The sequence below is a fragment of the Petaurus breviceps genome, unplaced genomic scaffold, assembly GCF_028583685.1.
Source record: "Petaurus breviceps papuanus isolate PSGF00001 unplaced genomic scaffold, PetGlider_PUasm1.0 37, whole genome shotgun sequence".
NCBI lineage: Eukaryota > Metazoa > Chordata > Mammalia > Diprotodontia > Petauridae > Petaurus > Petaurus breviceps.
The window spans coordinates 5,760,441-5,783,656 of NW_027186296.1; the positions used below are offsets into that span (position 1 = coordinate 5,760,441).

At 41.0% G+C, this 23,216-nt stretch overlaps 1 protein-coding gene across 1 annotated transcript; it reads left to right on the forward strand.

Annotated features, from left to right (window-relative positions):
- Nucleotides 1–1,713: 1,713 nt before the first annotated feature.
- On the forward strand, nucleotides 1,714–3,276 carry CHRM5 (cholinergic receptor muscarinic 5). Its single transcript, XM_069097418.1, has one exon. The coding sequence runs from the start codon at nucleotides 1,714–1,716 to the stop codon at nucleotides 3,274–3,276; it is 1,563 nt and encodes a 520-aa protein (XP_068953519.1).
- Nucleotides 3,277–23,216: the final 19,940 nt, after the last annotated feature.

Here is a 23,216-nt window from a genome sequence, read left to right on the forward strand (position 1 = left end):
AAGCTGACAACTGTGAGTAGAATAATTTCCATAAAGGAGAACCAGAAATCAGGGTAAACAGCTAGGAGCCTCTTACAGTAATCTAAGTGTGAGGTGATAGAGGCCTGTGTTAAGAGTGATGGCAGCAGGAATGGAGAGGAAGGGGCAGGCATAAGAAACTTTTTGTGGGGAATTGATTAGGAAGGAATAAGCAGAAATAGATGGCACAATCAAGGATAAGTCAAAGTTTTCTCACCTCTGTGGCTTTATTTAGTCATAATTTATTCCATTAGACTAGTTTGCACAGTAGGAAGCAACATGGGAAAAAAAAATTTAGATTTTGAATCAGAGGACCTTGATTCCAATCCTGCCACTGATACTTATATTTATACAACCCTAAGCAATACACTTTGTGTTTTGGGGGCTCAATTTTATTATTTACAAAATTAAGAGATGGACTAGATGACCTCTGAGATCCTTTCCATCTCTAAAACTGTGATCCTGTACTCTTAAACCTGGATATTTGAGAGGAAAGTAGTACCATTAACAGAGATTGAAAAATAAAGAAGAACTGGTCAGTTTCAAAGATATTGAACATGGGGTGCCAATAAGTAATCTACATAGAAATAGCTTATAGAAAGTTGATTTCTATCAGATTGGAGCAGAATGAATATGCAACATTTCACCAACTTAACAGGGTCAGCCTTAGGTTGATGCCTAGGTGCTGTGATTTGAAGGATGCCAAGAACTCCTGACAAAATACACACACACACACACACACACACACACACACACACACCTTGTAAGGGTATCAACAAGGTGTCTGAAATTCCACTATTAGAAATTCATTCCTTTGAATCTTAAACTAGAAAGTCTTTAAAAAGTCTGCTACTGAAATGCAAAGATCACCTGAGAAGTATTAAACCAGAGGAGAAAATTAGCTGAGAATGAGATGGTCACTTGAAGGGTAGAGGGGTTAGAGAGGGAATCTCAGAGAAAAGATGAAATGGGAAAGTACCAAAGATAAACTTCATCTCTACCATAATTTTGTTTCAGGTTTAATCCTCTCCTAGGGATTTTGCTCAAACTTGAGAAGATATGACTTTTGCCCTGAAAGACTACATGAGCTAATGAATTCCCCTCACCATTATTCACTCTTCTCTCACTTCCCCTTTCTTCTGCTCCTTTGCCTTTCTCCTTATCTTCTTTCACCTCCTATATCATCTCTTGCTGGTACCACTTAAGGGCAGGAACCCCATATGTGACTATAATGCTTAAGCACCACCAGCCCTAAGAAGAATAAGGATATGAAACTTTTAACATCCAGGCTTTTGATAATTCAGAAATTTGGCCACAAAATTAAAAAAAAATTAAGTTGAGGGGTGGCTAGGCAGCAGAGTTAATAGAGCACCAGCCCTGGAGTCAGGAGGACCTGTGTTCAAATACGGCCTCAGACACTTGACACACTAGCCGTGTGACTTTGGGCAAGTCACTTAACCCCAACTGCCCTCCAGAAAGCAAAAAAAAAAAAGAAACAATATTAAGTTGAGAAAGGCAAAAACTTGGTGTTAATGGGTGAATGAAGCTAATGATCTCTCCCCCCACCCCCACCTCTCTTTCTCTTTCCCTCTCTCCCTTCCTCCCTCCCCAGGTCACATCTGAGAAGGTGAGAATGAATGACACAAGGAAGTCACCTGTCAAGAACCTAAGAACCTGACATAAATTCCCAGCAGAATGGAAGAAGATCCTTACCCCAATGAAACCATTGCCAATGGCACTCCAGTAAATCACCCGCCTCTACCAAGACATAGTTTGTGGGAAGTCATCACTATAGCAACAGTGACTGCCATAGTAAGCCTGGGCACCATTGTAGGCAATATCTTGGTCATGCTGTCTTTCAAAGTCAATAGCCAGCTCAAGACAGTCAACAACTATTACCTTCTGAGCTTGGCTTTTGCTGATCTAATCATTGGGATCTTCTCTATGAACCTCTATACCACTTATATCCTCATGGGCCACTGGGCTCTGGGAAGCCTGGCCTGTGATTTGTGGCTTGCCCTGGACTACGTTGCAAGTAATGCTTCTGTCATGAACCTTCTGGTGATCAGCTTTGACCGCTACTTCTCTATTACTAGACCTCTGACCTACAGGGCCAAGCGTACTCCAAAGCGGGCAGCAATCATGATAGGTCTGGCCTGGTTGATCTCCTTTATCCTATGGGCTCCGGCTATTCTCTGCTGGCAGTATTTGGTTGGGGAGAGAACAGTCCCACCAGATGAGTGTCAAATCCAGTTCCTCTCAGAGCCCACCATCACCTTCGGCACTGCCATCGCTGCCTTCTATATCCCAGTGTCTGTCATGACTATCCTCTATTGCCGTATCTACCGGGAAACTGAAAGGCGCACCAAGGACTTGGCTGAGCTCCAGGGCTCTGTTTCAGTGGCTGAGTTTGAAACAAACAAGTCTACACGGAGGAACCTGCTTAAGTCCTGCTTCAGCTGCCAACAGCCAACACTGTCCAAGAGGGAGAGATGCCAGGCTTCTTGGTCATCCTCAAGCAGGAGCACCTCTGCCACTGGGAAGCCTTCCCAAACCACTGGTGCAAACAGTGACTGGGCCAAAGAAGAACAGCTTACCACTTGTAGCAGTTACGCCTCCTCAGAGGATGAGGACAAGCCCACCACTGACCCAGTCTTCCGGATGGCCTACAAAAGCCAGGCAAAGGAAAGTCCAAAGGAGGAATTTAGTGCTGAAGAGACTAAGAAAGCTCTTGTGAAAGAAAATCCTGTGAATGATAACTATAAGACACAGAAATACTTCCTGTCCCCAACCACCATCCGTGGACCCAAGAGTCAAAAATGTGTGACATACAAATTCCAGTTGGTAGTAAAGGCTGATGGGACCCAGGAGACCAACAATGGCTGTCATAAGGTGAAAATCATGCCTTGCTCAGTCCCTGTATCCAAGGAACCTTCCACAAAAGGTACAGATTCCAACCTTAGCAACCAAATGACTAAGAGAAAGAGAATGGTCCTGGTGAAAGAGAGGAAAGCAGCCCAGACTCTGAGTGCCATCCTACTGGCTTTCATCATCACATGGACCCCCTATAACATCATGGTGCTGGTGTCTACCTTCTGTAGCAAGTGCATCCCTGTCACCCTGTGGCACCTGGGCTACTGGTTATGCTACGTGAACAGCACTGTCAACCCCATCTGCTATGCCCTCTGCAATAAAACTTTCAGGAAGACCTTTAAGATGCTGCTTTTCTGCCGGTGGAAGAAAAAAAAAGGTGGATGAGAAGTCGTATTGTCAAGGGAACAGCAAGCTGCCATGAAGTGGCAGCTCCCCTCATGGCAGCTATTGCAGAATGGGCCTTCTGGAATGGGTGGGCCTACAGAATTTGCTTTCTTTCACTTCAAAAACAAAACTGTCTCTTTATGTACCTGAGAACTAACTCAAAGAGAAGAAAGTCCCAGAGGTATCTGTCTTGACATTGGAAGCAATGCCAGTAGCTGCAAGGACTTTTTGTGGATCATTCTTGGCCATAATGAAGGCTGGCCAAGGCATTTATGCCACTGTCAGATAGGCCATTGATGTGAGTAGCCATTTGGAAGAGAAGAAAATCTTTGTGATATGTACCTGTTGAGCCAAGATGACAGTCTGCTGCAGACAGAAGGAATCAGATGGAAACAATCCATCCACCTTTGGGTCATTCTATAGGGTTATGTGCAATGTGTATACATCATGAGTACCTCATACCTGTGAAATCTGATGAAGTAGAAGTCAGTGTCCCTTGCAAATAGGAGTGAGGTTTAACTTGCTGAAAAGAATGTATTTCTTCATTTATGAATCAATCAATAAGTATTCACTTATGAGCACCTACAATGTGCCTAGCACTGTGCTATTTCTTCATGTTCTTATCTTCCAAATGAAACTTTGCATCTCAGTTCCATGATACACCTAATTTCTTTGGACCCACCAAACAGGTCTTTAACTCCTCACAACTGGCTTTAAAAAAAAATCAGAATTCTACATCTGATAGGACTCTCCACCTTTTCCATTACCATACCAAGAGAATGGCCTCTTCTTTGGTATGAAAAAGTCCCCTAATTACCCATCCCAATTTTGTTTGATGAAGAAACATGATGTGGTAAATGACCTTAGAGTAAAGAAGACCTGAGTTTGAATCTTGCCCCTAATTCTCACTAACTATGTGACTATGGGCAAGTCATTAGACCTCCCTAAGCTTCAGTTTCCATGTCTGTAAAATAGGAATAATAATATTTGTTATTATTATTATTACCTACCTCACAGGGGTTTTGTGAGGCCCAAAAGAGATTATATATGTAAAGTGCTTTGTAAATTTTAAAGAGCTGTACAAATTTCAACTATTATTATTTTTAACCATCCTTTGCCCTTAGAAATGTTTCATTTTGTTCCTAAACTGTTATCTTTTTGCTACATTTTAAGCCCATTTATTCCTATTCTTCTCTTAGTGAAGATGCAGAATAGTTGTACAACATCCCTTTGCTCAGTACAGACCATTCCTAGCCCTTCTCTCAACTTCCTTTTCTTCAGGCTAAAGAATCCCAATTTTTTTTAGCCTTTCTTCAAATGTCTTGCTTTCCACCTTTCCCACAGGTCTAGTCCTAGACAAAATTGGGAAGTAGTTTATTTTTAGTGCCTCTGCTAACGGATCCTTTTGCGTTCCATTTTGTAAGGAGAGTACTTCTTTTCTCAGAAAGCAGTAATAGATTAGATTGCATCTAGATACTGTCAGTCAGTCAATAAACACTTGTTAAGTGCCTACTATGCACCAGAAATACTGCTAAGCTCTGGAGATACTAACCACCGCCCCCCCCAAAAAAGGGCAGAAGACAGTCTCAACATGTTCTCAAGGTGCAGATGACTTTTAAGTGTTAGTCTTCCTTCCTTTAAGCATTTATATGCAGGAAGAGGACAAATCTCTCTAAGAGAAAGCGATTCTGGTGGAATTTCAGTCCATGTGATGACTTACATAGGTAGATATGTGAGATGAGTAAAAATCTTCGGGGTGTCCCTCAAATTACATCATGCAGGTGACCATGAACCTTCCCTTAGGCATGATATTGACCCTCCCTGTCTAAGGTCATGTCTTAAATTAAAGAATCCAGAGGCAGAAATGAGGACCCATTTAATCTATCTTTAATGTTTAAAGGTCAAAATTCACCTTTTAAACTAAAACCCACCTCTTAATGTGATGACCTATACTAACAATGAGAAAGAAAACAGGAATATGAATATTTTAATTAAAAGATTGGGAAGTTATTAAAAACAAACCAAAACTATTCCTTAATCATCTGCAGCTTAACACCAGGGATTATAGCTCTCATTTCTAGAGTGATTTAGAATTTGCAAAGTGCTTTCTCACAATGATCCTGTGAGATGGGTAGTGCAAGTATCACTATTCCCATTTTATGATGAGGAGGCTGAGACTCAAAGATTAAATGACAAGAACCATAGCTAGTGTAACCCACCTTTTGAAAAACACAAGAAATACCTGCTGCTACTTTTACTAATAAGTGTCAAAAGTGAGATTCAAACCCAGGCCTCCTCCTTCCAATCAAATTTCTTCCCATTATACTCTGCTAGCCTTTCTTACATCAATTCTGTTGGCAATTCTAGAAAGAACAGCATTAAAGAAAAAAGGTGACTGAGGTGGTGCAGATGATAGACCAAAAGTCAAAAGAATATTAAAGCAACAAGGAGTTTAGAAAGCCAATGAAGAAGTAAAGAACCATAAAGCAAATAATGCTGACCCACATCTCTCACAAGTTTAAATAGAGTGTTTGATAACTAGGTGCCTGAAGGAAGGAGGGTTCCCTAGCAGGGAAACCCAGTACTAAGAGGCTGAAGGTATAAAGACAAACCACTTGCTTCACAGATTTACCTGACTGTGGCACTTCTTTTGTATGTATTTCATGAGATTAAGGAGCTATTCTTAGCACGAGCCCCACATTCTCCCCTTTGGCTTTCTATGACATCCAGAGCTTTCTCTGTACCTCAGTGAATTTCTCATGAAAGGCCAGCAAGTCTACCCTTGCTGACTTGCATGAACAAAATAAAAGAACAAAAATTAACCAACAAGGGGAAACCTATCTTTCTTGATGCAGGGGCCCTGTTAGAGTCATTAGAACAAGTAATCTTCCTTCACCACATTAAAACAACATCAGGGAATGGGGAGGAGATTGGATTCTGAGCTTAAGTGTCGCAAACTCAAACTCCCAGTCTATATGTATTTAATGCAAAAGATATACCACCTCCTCCAGTCCCTTGCTAGAAGTTGTTTCGTTGCTAATGTCTTGGTTTCCATTTTCATGTGGGTTGCAGGTTTGGTATTGCTTGGGGTAGTTTTTTTCTGTTTTGTTTTGTTTTGGGTGGGGGGATCATTCTGGTCAATGTTTGATTGAACAAGTACTTTGTAAACATCCTTGGCTCCTGTGCTCTGTCCCTCATTGTGATTTTCTTGTAAAGGACATGCCAATGTTTGGTTCAGTGTAACTATGAAGTCTTTATTTAAATCTCTGCTGCTAAAGATCTGGAATTTAGCTTACCAGATCTCAGGGATCCACTGTAAATAACTGGAATTATAGCAAAGGAATGTGAGTTGTTTGGTTGGTTTTTTTTTTAACTGCTTTCTTACACTGTACTGTTATGTCTGCTCTGGAGAGGAAAAAAAAAATTCAAGCAAATACATATTAGTTGATTGCACAAAAAAAAGTAAGTGTCTATGAGCTTGCTTGAGAGATCATTTACTAGTAGTCCAACCTATCTAATTGTATGGCAGGCAGTTTTGAAGGCAAGGTTAACTTAAAAGCTGATCCATGCCCTGAGATGTGTGCTGTACCCTCTTCACTACAAGAATCCCTCCCACCCGCCATCACCAACAGAGCAATAACAAGTAATTTTTGTGCCTGAAACAAGTGTCATGAAATGGAGTGGGGGGGGGCAGGGTTTTGCAGGACCTTGGAGGGTGGACATGGGGTTTGGGAGAAGAGGCTAGGTTGAGGAGAACATTACCTATGGTGTAATCAGAAGGAGGGAGAGCACTTAAGCAGATAAGTTTTCTAAGTTTTCTGTACTGCTGAATCCTAGTAAATGTCAGCACCCTCTAAATGCTGATACACTGGGATAAAGCTCTCAATGCCCTATCTTAGTTTTCTGACCACTTAGTGCATGATATATTTGTGTGCCCTAAGAAAAGTCTAAGAATTATATCCCCATTGTATTATTGACCACAAAAGTCTTTGAGCCTTTATTTGAATCCATACAGGTTATCACTAAATGCTGACATGCATTGGAGAATATAATTTTCTAATACTGTAAGTAATATGTATTTATAAAAAGTCAAATGAAAACACAACCCTTGTTTCACACTCTTTCATGTGACAGACTAGATTGATGTCTACCTTAAAGAATTATAGATTTACACTGAATCCAACTCCTTAATTGAAAGAATGTGACACAGAGAGCCAAAGTCACACAGCTAGCAGGTGTCTGAGGAAGGATTTGAAACTGTCTTCCAGATTCTAAATCCTGATTTGATTTAGGAGTGCTGGGACCCCAGAATGTCAGGGTACAAGGTGGCATTGCCTAGAACAAATTCACATTATTGTGACACCAATAGAAGCGGGGCAAGGGTTCTTAGGGAACCTGCAACTTGATAGGGGCAATACTAAAGCTTATATGGAAAAAAAGACAGTGAAAGGATGCCAAATATGCTAATTAGGTAATGTGGGGTTGGATTAGGGAGTGGTCAGCATATGCAAGTAGTCTGGGTGCTAGATTGCTGGAATGTATGGGAAAACTCAGGGAGTCAATAGAGATAACTTTGTTGATGCCAGACTCTGAGGGAGAAAAGAAAAGGTGTTTTTCAGTTACCACAGACATGCTCCCTGGGGATCTGGTGCCAAAGAGAGTCCTTGGGTCGGTATCCCTGTGTCTGTTCTGATAAATTACAAAGTCAGGCCTTCAACAAGGGAAAGTTTTCTCAGAGGGCAGGGACCTACTAAGATATTGGATGGCTTCCAAAAACATGATCTTAGGGCAGGGGCTGGAACACAAGCACCCCATCAGTCCAACATTCTATACTCCACTTTACACAGCCTACTACCCTAGTCCCAGTGTTGCCATCTACTGAACAATTTGGTCTTTTTTGAGAGGAGAGAGATGGAGCTGGCCAACCTTTGTACTAGAGCTGATGCCATTCTTACAAAATTCTTCATTTCCTCCTGTTTTGCAAAGTTAAAAATCAGAAGGAGGATGTGGGTGATCTGTTTTCTCAGACATATTTAATTCTATTCAGTACATATTTATAAAGCACCTACTGCATGCAAGGTACCAGGCAAACTGCTGGGGATACATAAACAAAAATTAAACAGTCTAAAGTTTTAGTAGGGAAACCAAAAACATCTGGTAAACATTGTTTGGGAAGCTAAAAAACTGACTGGCCTAGCCTTCTATTCCTTCTTTTTGTGCCTCAAGAACTTAATACCAAAATAAGAAAAGTAACTAGATCCCTTTCCCATCTGTCCACTGATCAGCTGCATCTACCAGCCCCATTTTCATCCTTGTACCATCAAGTGAGATACCCAGATCTGCCCCCATAAAGCCAAGCAGGAGCAGCTTTCCAGAGGACTGCTGCTGTGGATGGCTCTAAGGTTCTGATTATACAGTATAGTGAACTCTCTATTTATTCAGCAGTAATTTAAAGCAAAACATTCACAGAAACCAAAGTATAGCACTCACAATGTTATAACATAACAACTTATCACTAAATTGGCCACATAGTTTTCACCAAAGTGGCCACATAGTTTTAAGCAAAAGATGTCATTCAGTAAGTCCTTAACTCAATCACCCTTAAGGAACAAGACTTCTTAAGGGACACAAAGTACAAAGGTCAAAGTTCTCCACCCCTGGGTCACATTGTCTTAATCTCTCAGTCAAAAAGTCTTCTTTCTTCTTGACTGGAGATTAGTTTTCAATCATCCTTAACTCAATCATCCTTAAGACGTACAAGGTACAAGGTACAAGAGTACAAAATTCTCTCACCCCTAGGCCACAGTAAATTATGATCTTCTCAGTCGGCACTAAATACCCAAGGAGAGGTCTTTTCATCTTGACTTGAGGCTAGTTCCCAAATTCCATGGTTCCTCTTCCATGGTCCCAGCTTTTGCCTGAATTTACCCAACTATCACCTGGATTCAAAGGTAGGCAGCTCTCAACTCCTAATCCAGTTCCTTGTCCAGTTCCTGTTCCATCTTGAAGCTCACAGTGTCCAGTCCACCTCAAGTCCTTCAGAGTTTCTGTTTCTGGAAAGACAAAGCTTAACAGAGCCAAAACAACATTTATACACACTGCTGGCACTATTGTCAATTCAATATCTGCCTGTGAAATCAACACAGACCCACAAAAAAGATCTGAGAACTCAACACAAATCATCAGTATAGTCCCAGGACCTTTGAAACCCTCCTCCAGGACTTCTGTAAGTAGACAACAAGAAAGTCCTCTTTCAGGGCTTCCAGGAAGGTCCCACAGCTTCTGTACAAAGCATTACAAATAAAAATCAGCACAGACAGAACAGACAAACAGAGTGCTTGGCCACCACAAAGTTCCCCTTCTCAATTCTGCTCTCTCTCAGCTTGGGCTTCTCCTTATATACGGTCATTAGCTCCTCCCTATTCCACCCCTTCCTGTTGCATCAGCAAGTTCCTCCCACTGTGGGGTTCACACGTTCTGTTTCTTAACAAAGACTTGATATAATCATGGGCAAGGCTCAAAAGAAACTTGAACTGAAACAAGGTGCTAAATAATTAAATAGCTGAAACAAGGTGCTAAGTACTTTTGTGCTTGCCATTACACCCTCCCCCCCCCAAAAAAAAAAATACATGCTCTGAACAACACATGCTCTGAGGTTTGGGCCCAGCATCAGTTAATCAATAAGCATTTATTAAGTGCCTGGCATGTGTAAGGCACAGTGCTAAGGCCTAGGGATACAAAAAGAGGCAGACAGTCCCTACCTTCAAGGAGTTTACAGGTTGTTGGTGTTCATCCTTTGCTTCTCAGAGAGGACCAATGACATCAGTGGGGTGATGTCTTGACTTGCAAGTGAATTGGATTTAAGTGAGGGTGAGCTATGCAAAGTCATTAACATCATTCTCTCCTCTATATAATGGGAGAGACGACATGCAAAAAAAATATATACAAAGCAAGATAGAAAAGAACAGAGTTGGTATATCCAAAAGGAGACCTCACTCTGGAAAGGGCTGTTTACGGGCTGAGAACTGTTCCTTTCTAAAAATCCCCTTCACAAAACTTATAACAAGAGAAACTCTGAATCATTAGTAAGCATTTATTTTGGCACAATTGGATGCACACCTTGGCTCCACACTCAGTATCCAAGTGTACAAATCAATCCTTGACTTACTAAGCTCACATTCTGAGATGGATGTGTGCATGCGGTAAGGCACACAAAGCTGACCTGCCAGAATGTCAATGGGAAAAAAGACCTGCCCTTCCCAACATTCCCATCAAAACCAACAAACCATGCTAGAGATGGGATGGTCTATATACTAGAAATAATTCCCAGTGCTGTCTTTACTGGAAGCATGACCCTATGATTGTAGCTATAAAAAAAAAATTTAGGCTGAACCCTACTGAATAGACTTGACTATTAGTCCAACATGCTTGTACTAGTAAGCCTTGTAGCACTACATCATCCCTCAAAAATTATCTTTTTGTCGTTCAAGTTTGCTTCTGAGGAAACCATTATGTCACCAAATCATACCACCAAACACCATAGGAAATGCCCTTGTGTTACAGCTTGATAAGATTCTACTTGGAGAGGTCATTGTCTTTGTCCTTGGTAGTGAACTCCTGACTATCATGTACAGGCTATAAGATCATAAGGCACCTAGGTTGTGCAGTAGATAGAATGTTAGATTTGAAGTGAGGAAGACCTGAGTTCAAATCCTGCCTCAGATACCTGCTAGCTGTGTGATGCTGGATAAGTCATATAATCTTTCTCAGTCTCAATTTCCTCATCCATAAAATGGGAATATAATCATACCTACCTCCCAGGGTTGTTCTGAGAGTCAAACAAGATAATATGTAAAGCATTTTGCAAACCTTAAACAAATATAAAAATACCAGATTTTATCATAAGATTATGGAATCCAGTGGATAGAGCACTGGCTCTAGAGTTAGGAAGAACTGAGCTCAAATCTGGCCTCAGACACTTACTAGCTGTGTGACCCTGGGCAAGTCATTTAACCCCAACTGCCTCCCCCCACAAAAAAAAAAAAAGATCATGAAATCACAGATTTGGAACTAATAGGGACCTTAGGGGTAACTGAGCCCAACTTTATCCTTTTACAGATAAAGAAACTGAGTCCCACAGAGGTTAAGTGATTTGCTCAAAGTCACTATAGCTAGTAAGTATATGAGGCAGGATTTGAATTCAGGTCTTCTTTACTTCAAATCCACTGATTTATCCACTATGCCATGCTGCCTGTCATGATCTATAACCTAATACAAGCAGACTTGGAGCCAGTGCTATGTCTTCACCTTCAGTAAAGTAGGAGGCCTCATGCCTACACCATTTTTCACTGGCATTAAGATCACTGAGTTTAACTCGGAGTTTGGCTATGTTGGTGGGGCAGAGAATAGAAGAGGAGTGAAGTGGAAGATGAGGAAACTGGTGAGGTGGTACATATACTGATGGTATACCGGAGAGAAGGGTCTCCCCAACAAAGTCAAAATCAAGGCTAACCTTTCAGTACCACTTTCTGTCAGTGGTCACACTTCAGACCAACTTCTGGTAACAAAACTGTTTGAATGGGATACACAACGCCTCAGAGGATGCCTTCCACCCACTAAAGGAATTCATATCAACCTCTGAGATACCCAGAATATGGAAGGAAATGGATTTCCTGGGACTCTGCAACGGAATTCTCCCTTCCCAAAACTTAGACTTGCTGGGCTTGGAAGAGGCCTTAAAAAGTCATCTAGTCCATACTGTTCCTTCAGGCAGGAGACCTTTTAACAAAACCTTCGTATTACACATAAGCAGAGTCAAAATTAAGTAGAAGAAAGTGTCCTGGGGCGACATATGATTCACAAGGCCTCCAGTTGCTAGAAGATCCCTAGACCTCATAAGAAATGTTGCCTTCACTGTAGGGAAAACTTATCTCCTATCTTCTAGACGATGGCAGACACACAAAGAGAGAGTCCAGCTATAAAATGGCAGGTTCCCTTCCTCCAGGGTTCCCTTTTTGTCATGTGCAACCCCCTTTCACCATATTTATGAAGAATCATGCTCAACTTTTGATCTAGCCAAAATGTTATCAGCTACATTAAAAGACATCTATGATCCAAAATGAGAGGGCTAATAGTTCCACTGTTTTCCAAACTAGTCAGATCACATCTGTAACATTATATTAAGCAATATGGACCATACTTTAAGAGTAATATCAACAAATCAGAGCATGTCCAGAAGAAGGCAACTAGGAGAAGAAGGGAACTTGGAACCATATCATGTGAGGAACAATTGAAGGAACTGAGAATGTTTAGCCTAGACAAGACTTAGCAGGGAGACAACAGCTGTCTCCACAGTCTCTAACAGTCAGTGGAAGAGGGATAAGATTTATTAGATGTGGTACTAGGTAGCAAAAAGTCCCAATGGATGGTGGTTATAGGGAAGAAAACTTTGATTTAATAGAAATAACTTTCCAACTTGAGTTGTCCAAAAAATTAAACGTCATGTTTTGTTAAATAGTGAGTTCTCTACCAGTGAATAGCTTGCATACAGGTGGAATGATTCTACTCATCAGGGAAATTTCTATATGGGAAGAGGATAAAGAGCCTCTAAGGCCTCTTCCTACTCAAGATTCTGTAATAATAATAACTGGCATTTTGAGGTTTACAAAGCACTTTATATACATTCTCTCACTTGGTCCTCACAACAGCCTTGCAAGAGAGATACTAGAGAGATTACTATGCCCGTTTTGTAGATAAGGAAACAAAATCTCAGAGAGATTATGTTACTCATCCATGGCACCTATGGTTCTGCCCAGGGTAAGTAAAAGACCAGAAGAAAACACTGAAAGTGTCCATATACATCCTGGCCACTGGGTTTTTCTGAATTACAAACACAGGAAAACTGACAGCATAAGAAAGAGAAGGAAGTAGAAGATCCCAGAATGTTTCTATTCCTTCTCTGCCTCCCCAATCCAGTTTTCTGACATGATTGTGGGCCAAAGACTCAGTTTCAAGGGGGGAAACCCTACTACCTAAAACACATCATACTTAGCTATTTTTTTATATCAGACCTCAGTGAGGACTCTAGATGATGATGGAGGCCAAGAACAAGTGATAACAAATCAGGAAGGTTATCTACTTGTACTCCCTACCCCAACTGTGGTCAAGCATTTAATCACAAAATTTACCACTATTTGAGTGAGGTTTTTTGTTTTTGTTTTTTAAAATCCCAGGACATTTCCCTGACACAGAATAAATAGCTCAGTAATGGGCTATTAGTTGGTACAAGGAGAATACGTTGGCACCTTCTCTTCCCCACCATTCTTACTCTGCTAAAGAGGTATTATAAACAAGGACAGAATAATAGCCTGCACACGTATTTCACCAATCCATTCACTCCCATAGAAGGAACCCAGGAAAGAAAAAGAGAAACAACAGCTTTCCTGGCTCCTGACTCTGGCATTTGCTCAAGCTAAACGGATGAGTGGATCTACCACAGATTTAGAGATACCTTGCACATCTCCAGGACAAGCTGGGTGGTGTCTCCCTCTGAAGACATAATTGGAAATCACCAAGTAGGAATTTTTCTGATTAGATCTTCATGTTAACCTGTCTCTTCACTTGAAATTCCGAGAATGAGAACTTAAATACATTGCACTCACTTCTGATCTCAGACCTGGGAACTCTTATTTTCATGGTTGTATAAGAGGGATAAATGGGGACAGAGCTCTCAGGCTCTGTATTCAGAGGATGGGGACCTCAGCCTCCTTTACTTCACCCACCAACTAGGACAGGCCATTAACTTGGTCCAAAAGAATAAATGCCCATCTGTATACAAACAAAGGCAGCAGTGACTGAGACAGGTCTGAACACACAGCAAGCCTTCTTTGATCAAAATGAGTATCCAACTAAGCCCCTACTTTGTACCTATCTACACAGAAAGAGCATAGTCTGTTTTATGGGTCCCCCAGTATTCTTCCCACTTTACCTTGGTCACTTCCTTCAAAGTCCATCTTTAACTACAAAATCCATCTTTGACTACTATTGTATGGTTTCACACATGTAATAATACTTCATATTTATGATTGTTTGCTCCGTCTCCATCTAGGGAAGTTTTCCCCCTCACTAGGACTACCCATTTATGATAGCAAGCACCTTAGCACACCCAGGATGGCCTGCTAGCACAGGTTCTTTGATCTGCTTTGTTAAAAGAAAAACAACTTTTAAAGGGGTCGTACTTCAATTACAGCAGTGGTAGAAGACAGTGTATAGTGTAATTTGGGTCTTATTGTCAGACATTTGGTGTTTTTGCAATTCCTCACTATTATAAACAACATTTCTTTGAATGTGTTTGCACAAATTAGGTTTTTTTTTCTTTTTATTTATATTTAGTAGGATTGCTGGTAATGGGAGCACAAACTCCTACAGAGGTACTAGCACCGAGACTTAACAGACAGGCCCCCTACTGTCTGAACAAAGTAATACAACCACCACTGGACAGACGGGGAGAACACAAACCTCTGAGTAGTCAGCAGGCTCTTAACAAATGGCTACTCAGAGTTCCATCCAGGGAATCAAAAAGTCTTTCTCATAAGCGAATCCCAAAAGCAAAATGCCAACCTTCCAGAATATATTACAAAGACTCAGCCCAATTGGCCCAGTCAGAAGGCATGAAACCTACATGACTCAGCACAGCTGTGAATTATCAGGGTTCAAAGGTGATTAATCCTTCAGATATTTACAATTTAGCCTGAGCCTGGGAAACTGAACTCCAAAAAGAAAACAACAAAAATCCCACCTTGCTTGTGCTTACGCCATTTTCCACTGAAAAGGCAATTAGATAATAAGGTTACAGAATTGAGAGCCAAAAGAACCCTAGCAGTCATCTAGTCCAAACTCCTTCCACTTCAGAAGTTCCATTATAAGCACATGTAAGACAAATAAACAGCACACAGGAGGGCTACTATCACAGGATCACTGTTGATCTGGTTGGACAGGAATACAGCATTCCCTAATCACCCTTCTCACACGGGCTGATGAGAAGGGATGGGGTTAGTCAAGAGACAGGCACTACTTGTGCATCCCCTAAATCCCCTCAAGTCTCAATGGGGGCCTGTTGAGACAAACTCAGATTTCCCTCAAGCTTTGATGGGGGCCAATCAAGGCACACACAGCATCTGTGTACTCAATTCTATTCAATTACTGCCGGGGTCCCTCTGCCCGTGGAATCCTCACCTGCCCTACGGTCCTCTACTTACCCATATCCGTCTTCGGTTGTCACCGGCCCCTTGAGGGGAACAATCACCAGACAGAGAGCGGAGGGAGTTTTTGGGGGGTGTTTATTCTCCACTGATTACATCGCGTCTCGCATCTCGCGTCTCCCCTCTACTTCCGCCCTAGGGACTTTATAGCCCTTCCCGACCCTTCTCGCCCAATCATCAGTCCCAACAGCATTTATCACCATATATGGGCTCCTGGTTATACTAGTCTTCTTCTCCGCCCCTGGGGCGGGGCAGGGTCCCTTTACAAATTACCACCTGTTTTATAGGGGCAACAGACAAAGAAGGCATATTACCAGCAATAGCCTCACACGTTTATATCACCCCATCCCTGTATTTCACTGCATAGTCACAGTGGATATTCATATTATTTATCATTATATAATGCTGCACAAGCATGGTGGAGATGTTTTGAACCATAATTACGGGAACTCATATCTAATACCTGAGAACAAGAGATTGTTATGGCTATGGATCCTGGGAAAGTGAACTCTAAGAAATAATAATAAAAAAACACATTACACACACTAAATCCACCTTAAGTACACTAAAAATTCACCTTACTTACAGTACCTCCCCCAAACATAGCCATTTGGTGCACCCCACTAATCCATGTATTTCTTCCTATGCTCTTCCTTGCCACATAAGCCAATAGCCAGACTTCAGGACTGCTCCAAAGTCACTACATTCTATGATAGACCTGATTATCAGACTCCCACTTCTTCCAACAAGTTCCAAGCCACATCTGAGATCCACATATCTAATGATCTCCAATTTACTCTCATTGGAGCAAAGTGTAGTACACCTGGCTTTTTGAAGGTCAAGGAGAATTACAGGAGTTAAGAGGCAGAGAGGGGAATGAGTAGGGAAATGAGTGACATCACCATATTTGCATGATTTTCTTTTTTTTTTTTTTTTGCCTTTTGGAAGGCAATTGGGGTTAAGTAACTTGCCCAAGATTACATGGCTAGTTTGTGTGTGTGTGTGTGTGTGTGTGTGTTAAGTATCTGAGGCTGGATCCGAACTCAGGCCCTCCTGACTCCAGGGCTGGCGCTTTACTCACTGTGCCACCTAGCTGCCCTTGCATGATTTTCTATGGTGAAAAAAAATCACTGAAGGCCAGTTCCTTGTGACAAACCTCTCTCCACATTAAGTTAGTCTGGTCCCAAGATGGTAGACATAGCCCATCATTGAGTCTATACTTGAAGCCTTCTGGTGTGATTGGACTTGTCAAAGCTTATTGGCATAACCTCTGAGTGTTAAAATAGAAAAAATTAAATTAGAAAACCCAATGACATGGATATAGGGGAAAAGATATACATATATTTCTGGTGACTTTGTAAATATTTTGAGTCATTCTGGAGAATAATCTAGCAACATGTTACAAGAGATTTTTAAAGCTATTTATATTTTTGCCTATTTAGTCTATTTCTGAGGATATACCCCAAGAAAATAACTGAAAAGGAAAAAAAACCCTAATTTGTGTAAACACATTCAAAGAAAAGTTGCTTATGATAGCGAGGAATTACAAAAACACCAAATGTCTGGCAATAAGACCCAAACAAATTACACTATACACTGTCTTCTACCTTCAAATCCCTTGCTCCCCTGTCCTATTTCCACTCATGCCTTGCCAAACTCCAGCCCCATTATCATCTTCCTTATTTGTTCCTACTTGTGTGTTGCTGAAGGTCATTTAAGAAAGTCCCATTATGGGGTGGCTAGGTGGCGCAGTGAGTAAAGCGCTGGCCCTGGAGTCAGGAGATCCTGAGTTCGGTTAGCCATGTAACCTTGGGCAAGTTACTTAACCCCAATTGCCCTCCAAAAGGCAAAAAAAAAAAAAAATAGAAAGTCCCATTACTATGTTGAATAATTCCACTACAAAGTTATGTTATCTAATCTCAACTGGACCCTCATTACTGTATCTTTTATTCTTCCCTGATTAATTACTATACTCCATAGCAACTATTCTAAACCTTTCCTTTTCTTTTTTTTTTGGAAGGCAATTGGGCTTAAGTGACTTGCCCAAGGTCACACAACTAGTTTTTTGTTAAGTGTCTGAGGCCGCATTTGAACTCAGGTTCTCCTGACTCCAGGGCTGGTACTCTACTCACTGCGCCATCTAGCTGCCCTTAACCTTTCCTTTTCTTACCACTCTTTCCCCTCTTATTTAATAAGAGGACCTTGCATCATATTACTAATAAAACAGAGGCCATCTATCATAAGCTTCCTTCTTCTGCCCTCGTCTAGCTCTCAAAACCTGTCTGCGCTATTCCTATAGTAGGAACAATATCTGCCATGCTGTCTAAGTTGTTTGGGGTTTTTTGTTTTTTCTGAGAAGGCATTGAAACTGCTCTTAATGTTTAATTTGGTTCAGGGGACTAAGGTTCAGTGGTGGAAAAGAAAAAATACAGGTTTACTCTCCTCAGTTATCATCTCTCTATAGCTGATTCCCAGATACATAAATATATATATATCTTATATATAATATATAAATATATGCACACATATATGTACGTATCTATAGGCACTATACAGGTATAGATATAGATATCTCCATCCCTAATCTCTCCTAAACTTCAATCCCACCTAACTAGCTAAGGTCTATACATCTCCACTCAATTTGTTATCATACATCCCCTCCTACCTCCTCACAGCAACAACAACAAAACCAAAAGCCAAAATCCTCTCCTCTTCCATATTTCCCATTTCTGCTGAAGGCGCCACCATCCTTCAGGTCACTCAAGTTCAGAAGTATATTCAGCTCTTCCTTCATACTTTCCACAGCCAATCAGTTAGTTGCCTAGCCTTGATGATTTTGATTCTACACCATCTCTTGTATCTGTCTCCTTTGCTCCACTCACATGACTACCACCCTAGCTCAGGCTTTCATCATCTCTTCTTTGGACCACCATAATAGCTTTCTAATTCATCTCTCCACTTCTAGTCTCCCCTTATAGCCCATAGTTGCCAAAATAATCTTCCTAAAGCACAAATATGACCATGTCATTACCCTACTTAAGAATCTTCAGTGGCTTCCCATTGACCTCTAGGATCAAATATGAACTCAGCAAGCCTGTAAAACTGTCATAGACTTTTTTTTTTTTAAAGCAGTCGGGGTTAAGTAACTTGCTCAAGATTACACAGCCAGTTATTTCTGGGTGTGGTGCTAAGTATCAGAGCCCGGAGTCGATCCCAGGTCATCCCGACTCTGGGGCCGCTGCTCTTACTCACTGAGCCACCTGGCCACCCCTTGTCATAGACTTCTTAAAAATACTACTTTTGCACAACTCTCCTCCACGTCTTATGTTCCAGTCAAGCTGTTATATTTACTCATCCCTAAACCTGGGCTGCAGTCTCATGTCTTTATGCCTGTGTAAAGGCAGTTAATTGAGTGGTATGTGGTCTATTTCAATGACCCCCAAATGTAACAAGTATGTTACATGGAGTACAGTCAACACTCACACTGTAAAACTTGAGGCTTTATACCCCCTCACCTAAGTGTAAGTCATCTAACTTTCTCTCTGGGTTTGGCTTAGTTCTCCAACTTGCTCTCATTCTAGCAAGTCTTAGTTCTCAGAGATAGACTACCACCACACAGTTGCATTTAAACTCTTTCAAGGTCCTAACCCATTTTGAGCAAAAATATATTTCCCCTGCTCATCACTCTAGCCTTTCAGACCCCAGTGTTTTCTATTTACACAACCAACTACTCCCAAAGAATGACACTTTGGGATTTTAAAGATAAGCATTTTCTTAATAAGGCAAGAGAAATAACTATAGCATAGAGATTAATGTATTAAGACAAATACACAAACAATAATATGCCTCACTAGCTATGTGTGTACACACACGTATCACACTTTTCCACCACTATATTCTAATAACTATGGCGAAGAATAATCATATATTTATAGGAACCTAGAATGGAAACACATGAAAGAGTAAAACTCACGTGTTTAGAGCAACTCACATCTCTAGATTGAAGATTTCAATGTTATTGATTCATTCAAGAACATTTGAACCACACAAAACTGCTTCTCTTCCTTACTGTTAATTTTAAATATTCTTCAGCTGAAGGAAATTTTTTCTCTACTAGGACCTAGCCCAAGAGTGGGGAACCTAAAGCCTCAAGGCCACATGTGGCCCCCTAGGTCCTCAAGTGTGACCCTTTGACTAAATCCAATCCCAAAGATTTGTTCTGTGAAGTTTGGATTCAGTCAAACTTCAGGAACTAGAAGGTCACAAGTGGCTCCAAGGCCACAAGCTCCCCACCCCTGAAGCCTCTAAAGCTCTTTCAAAGAGGCAAGTGGGTGGTTCAGTGCTACACCTGGAGTCAGAAACACCTGACTTAAAATCTTTCCTGAGACACTAGCTGACTCTGGGCAAGTCACTTAACCTTCATCTGCCTCTCAGTGCTTTTATGAGGATAAAATGAGATAATGTTTGTAAAGTACTACAAAAATGCTATGTATTGCCATTACTCGATTAACCATCAATCAGTCAACAAACATTTATTAAGCACCACCTATGTGCCAGGCGTTCTGCTAAATGGTAGGGGAGAGGGAGGAAGAGAGGGCAGAAATACAAATAAAAGGGGGCGGCTAGATGGTGCAGTAAGAGCGCCAGCCTCAGAGCTGGGAGAACCTGAATCAGTTCTGGCCTCAGATACTTAACACCCACACAAAAACACTGGCCGTGTAATCTTGGGCAAGTTACTTAACCCCAATTGCTTTAAAAAAAAAATACAAACAGCTCTATATACACAAGATATATGCAGGATAGTAATAGCTAGCATTTGTCTAGTACTTTAGAAATATGATCTCATTTTCGCCCTCACAGTAACTGTGGAGGGTAGATGCTATTATTATCACTACTTTACAGATGAGCAGAGGCAGCCAGAGCTTAAACAACTTGCCTAGGGTCACTCAGCTAATAAGTATTCGAGGTAGGATTTGAATTACCCATCTTCAACTGAATCTAAACGGGAGATAATGAAGAGAGGGAAGGCTCTAGCATTAAGTCATTATGACATACAAAGCTTTTCTATTTCATCCTGGCCTTCAAGAATATATTTAATTGGGGCAGCTAGGTGGTGCTGAAGTCAGGAGTACCTCAGTTCAAACCCAGCCTCAGACCCTTGACACTTAACTAGCTGTGTGACCTTGGGCAAGTCACTTAACCCCAATTGCCTTGCCTTTCCCCCTCCAAAAACAAAAAAAAGGTTAATTTTATTAGATGTCCCAAATTATGAAAATTGTTTTACCTAATTGGCACAAGTCTTTCCCAAAGCATTGATTCCCTTTGATCTGATGCTTTCATTCAATTAGTTTAGAAAACAAAGTTTTGTTTTTAAAGATTCAGTGTTGGACTCCAAACTCACATGGCCTGACTAGCCAGCAAGAAGCAATGATCAAAAACATGAGAATGTTGTGGAAGCTGTATGTTGAACAGATCCCAAGTCCTCCATGGTTATTTCTTTAAAAGTGTAGGTTTATACCAAACATGCAAAATATTCCCTGAGGGCATTTCAACACAAAATGTGTAACTTTGGGAACATCTATTTCTAGCCATATATAAATGGGGCAGGGGCAAGGGAAGTGGGAAGGGGAGAGGAGCTATATTTTGTGACAATAAAAGGTCTTATGATTGGATAAGGGCTCACAAATACTGATAATACATAAAAGGTTAAGCTGGAAGAATATTCAGACTAAAGGTTCAAGGTGACAATCTTAAGCTCACTTCTCTGCAACTCTGATCTTTGTGAGAGTGGGTATGTGGCATTGGCTAGGTAGCACAGTGAATAGAGCACTGGACTTGGAGTAAGGAAGACCTGAGGTTGGATCTTGCATTAGACTCTTACTAGCTATATGGCTCTGAGCCACTTAACCTCTTGGGCTTCCTCTATTATCTATAAAATGAAGACAGAAGGTAAAATGGCATCTATCTCACAGGGTTGTTGAGTTTCAAATGAGATCATAAATGTAAAGCACTTTGCAAATCTTAAAGCACTATATAAATGCTAGCTATTATCATCACCACCAAACCACCATATATCCCTGAGCATGACACCTGTTTCCTCTTATATTTATTCTTTCCTGATCTTAGGTAAATGAGTATTCAGAGACAAAGGGACCAAGGTACAAACAACCTTGCAAACTCTGAAAAGTTGGACGAATCATCAGAAATGCCCTCAGCAACTGGGTACAGTAGCTGAAGCCACCAGAGCAGATAACAGCAGGAGCTGAGTCCAGAGAGGGGCCAACCCTAAGGGACAACCTGGTTGACCCAGATAGGCAGTAGAGACTGTGTCTGGCAAGGAGTTCGCCCAGAGGAGTATGACAATGATTTGTTCATCAGCTACGCTACACAAGAAATGAACCTGTTTGGGACTTTGAAAAGGGGGAAAAAAAACCTCCCAGGGCCAGTCATATTTGTCCTCTAAGTAGGGACCTCCATTACCTCTAATGATTTAGGTGTGAGCCCATTCTTCTCAGGAACTGATTGTGTACAGAATGAAGAATGCACCCCTGGTTTGGGGGAATGTTTTTGTAGCTTCTGTTCATGAAATACCTTCTCAGTAAATATTCTTTTGTAAAATCTATGATATCAACTGATGCATCAATATGAGGTATACACAACAGATGGTGGCTCAAGGTTTAGAAGCCACACAACCTTTTAAGTTTATCTCTAAAACTCTGAGAGGAGCAATAGTCTGTCTTTGGGGACCCAATGTGTCAGTAAAGAGAAGAGGCTAGAAGAAAGAGCCTGAAGGGGGAACTACATAAAAAACCTTGAGTTCCCAGTTTTAAAATACTGCTCATTCTTTTAAAAAAAACCTCATTCTATGGTTACCCCAACTACTGACATTCTCTCTTTGAATTTACCTCTTGGGCTTCTCAGTGTGTGTATGCGTGTGTGTGGAGTGTGTATGTGTTAGAGAGAGGGAGACTGAACAGAAGTACTTATTTGAAGGAGGGAATAACATACACATTCAATTACATATGGAAATCTATCTTACCCTACAGGAAAGTAGGGGGAAAGGAGATAAGAGAGGGAGGGATACTAGAAGGGAGGACAGACTGGGGGAGGGGGTAATCAAAAGCAAACACTTTTAAGAGGAAAATATAGTCTAAATTGCTTGCCTTCTCAATGAGGGTGGGTGGGGAGAGAGGGAGAGAATCTGGAACCCAAAAGTTTTAAAAATGAATGTTAAAGAATTGTTTTTACATACAACTGGAAAATAAGGTATACAGGCAATGGGGTATAGAAATCTATCTTGTCCTATGGGAAAACAGAAGGGGGAGGGGATAAGAGAAGGGGGGTGGTGATAGAAAGGAGGGCAGATTGGGGGAAGGGGTAATCAGAATGCATGCCATCTTGGAGTGGGGGGAGGGGAGAGACAGGGAGAAAATTTGGAATTCAAAATCTTGTGGAAGTGAATGTTGAAAACTAAAAATAATAAGAACAAAAAATTTTAAAGACAATAATGGAATAATATTGTACGAAAAAATCACTACAATTTGAACAAATCATCTTCTTCCTCTAGTGCCATCACTTTTCAGAAGAATGGAGCTTCAAGCCCAAAACACATGCAGCAAAGAAAGTTGCATTAGCAAAAATAAGGGAATATTAACAAAAGAGCAAAAAATAGATAACATA

Bases quoted from the DNA above. Each gene is read 5' to 3' on its own strand.
- CHRM5 (XM_069097418.1), top strand. From the start codon at position 1,714: ATGGAAGAAGATCCTTACCCCAATGAAACCATTGCCAATGGCACTCCA.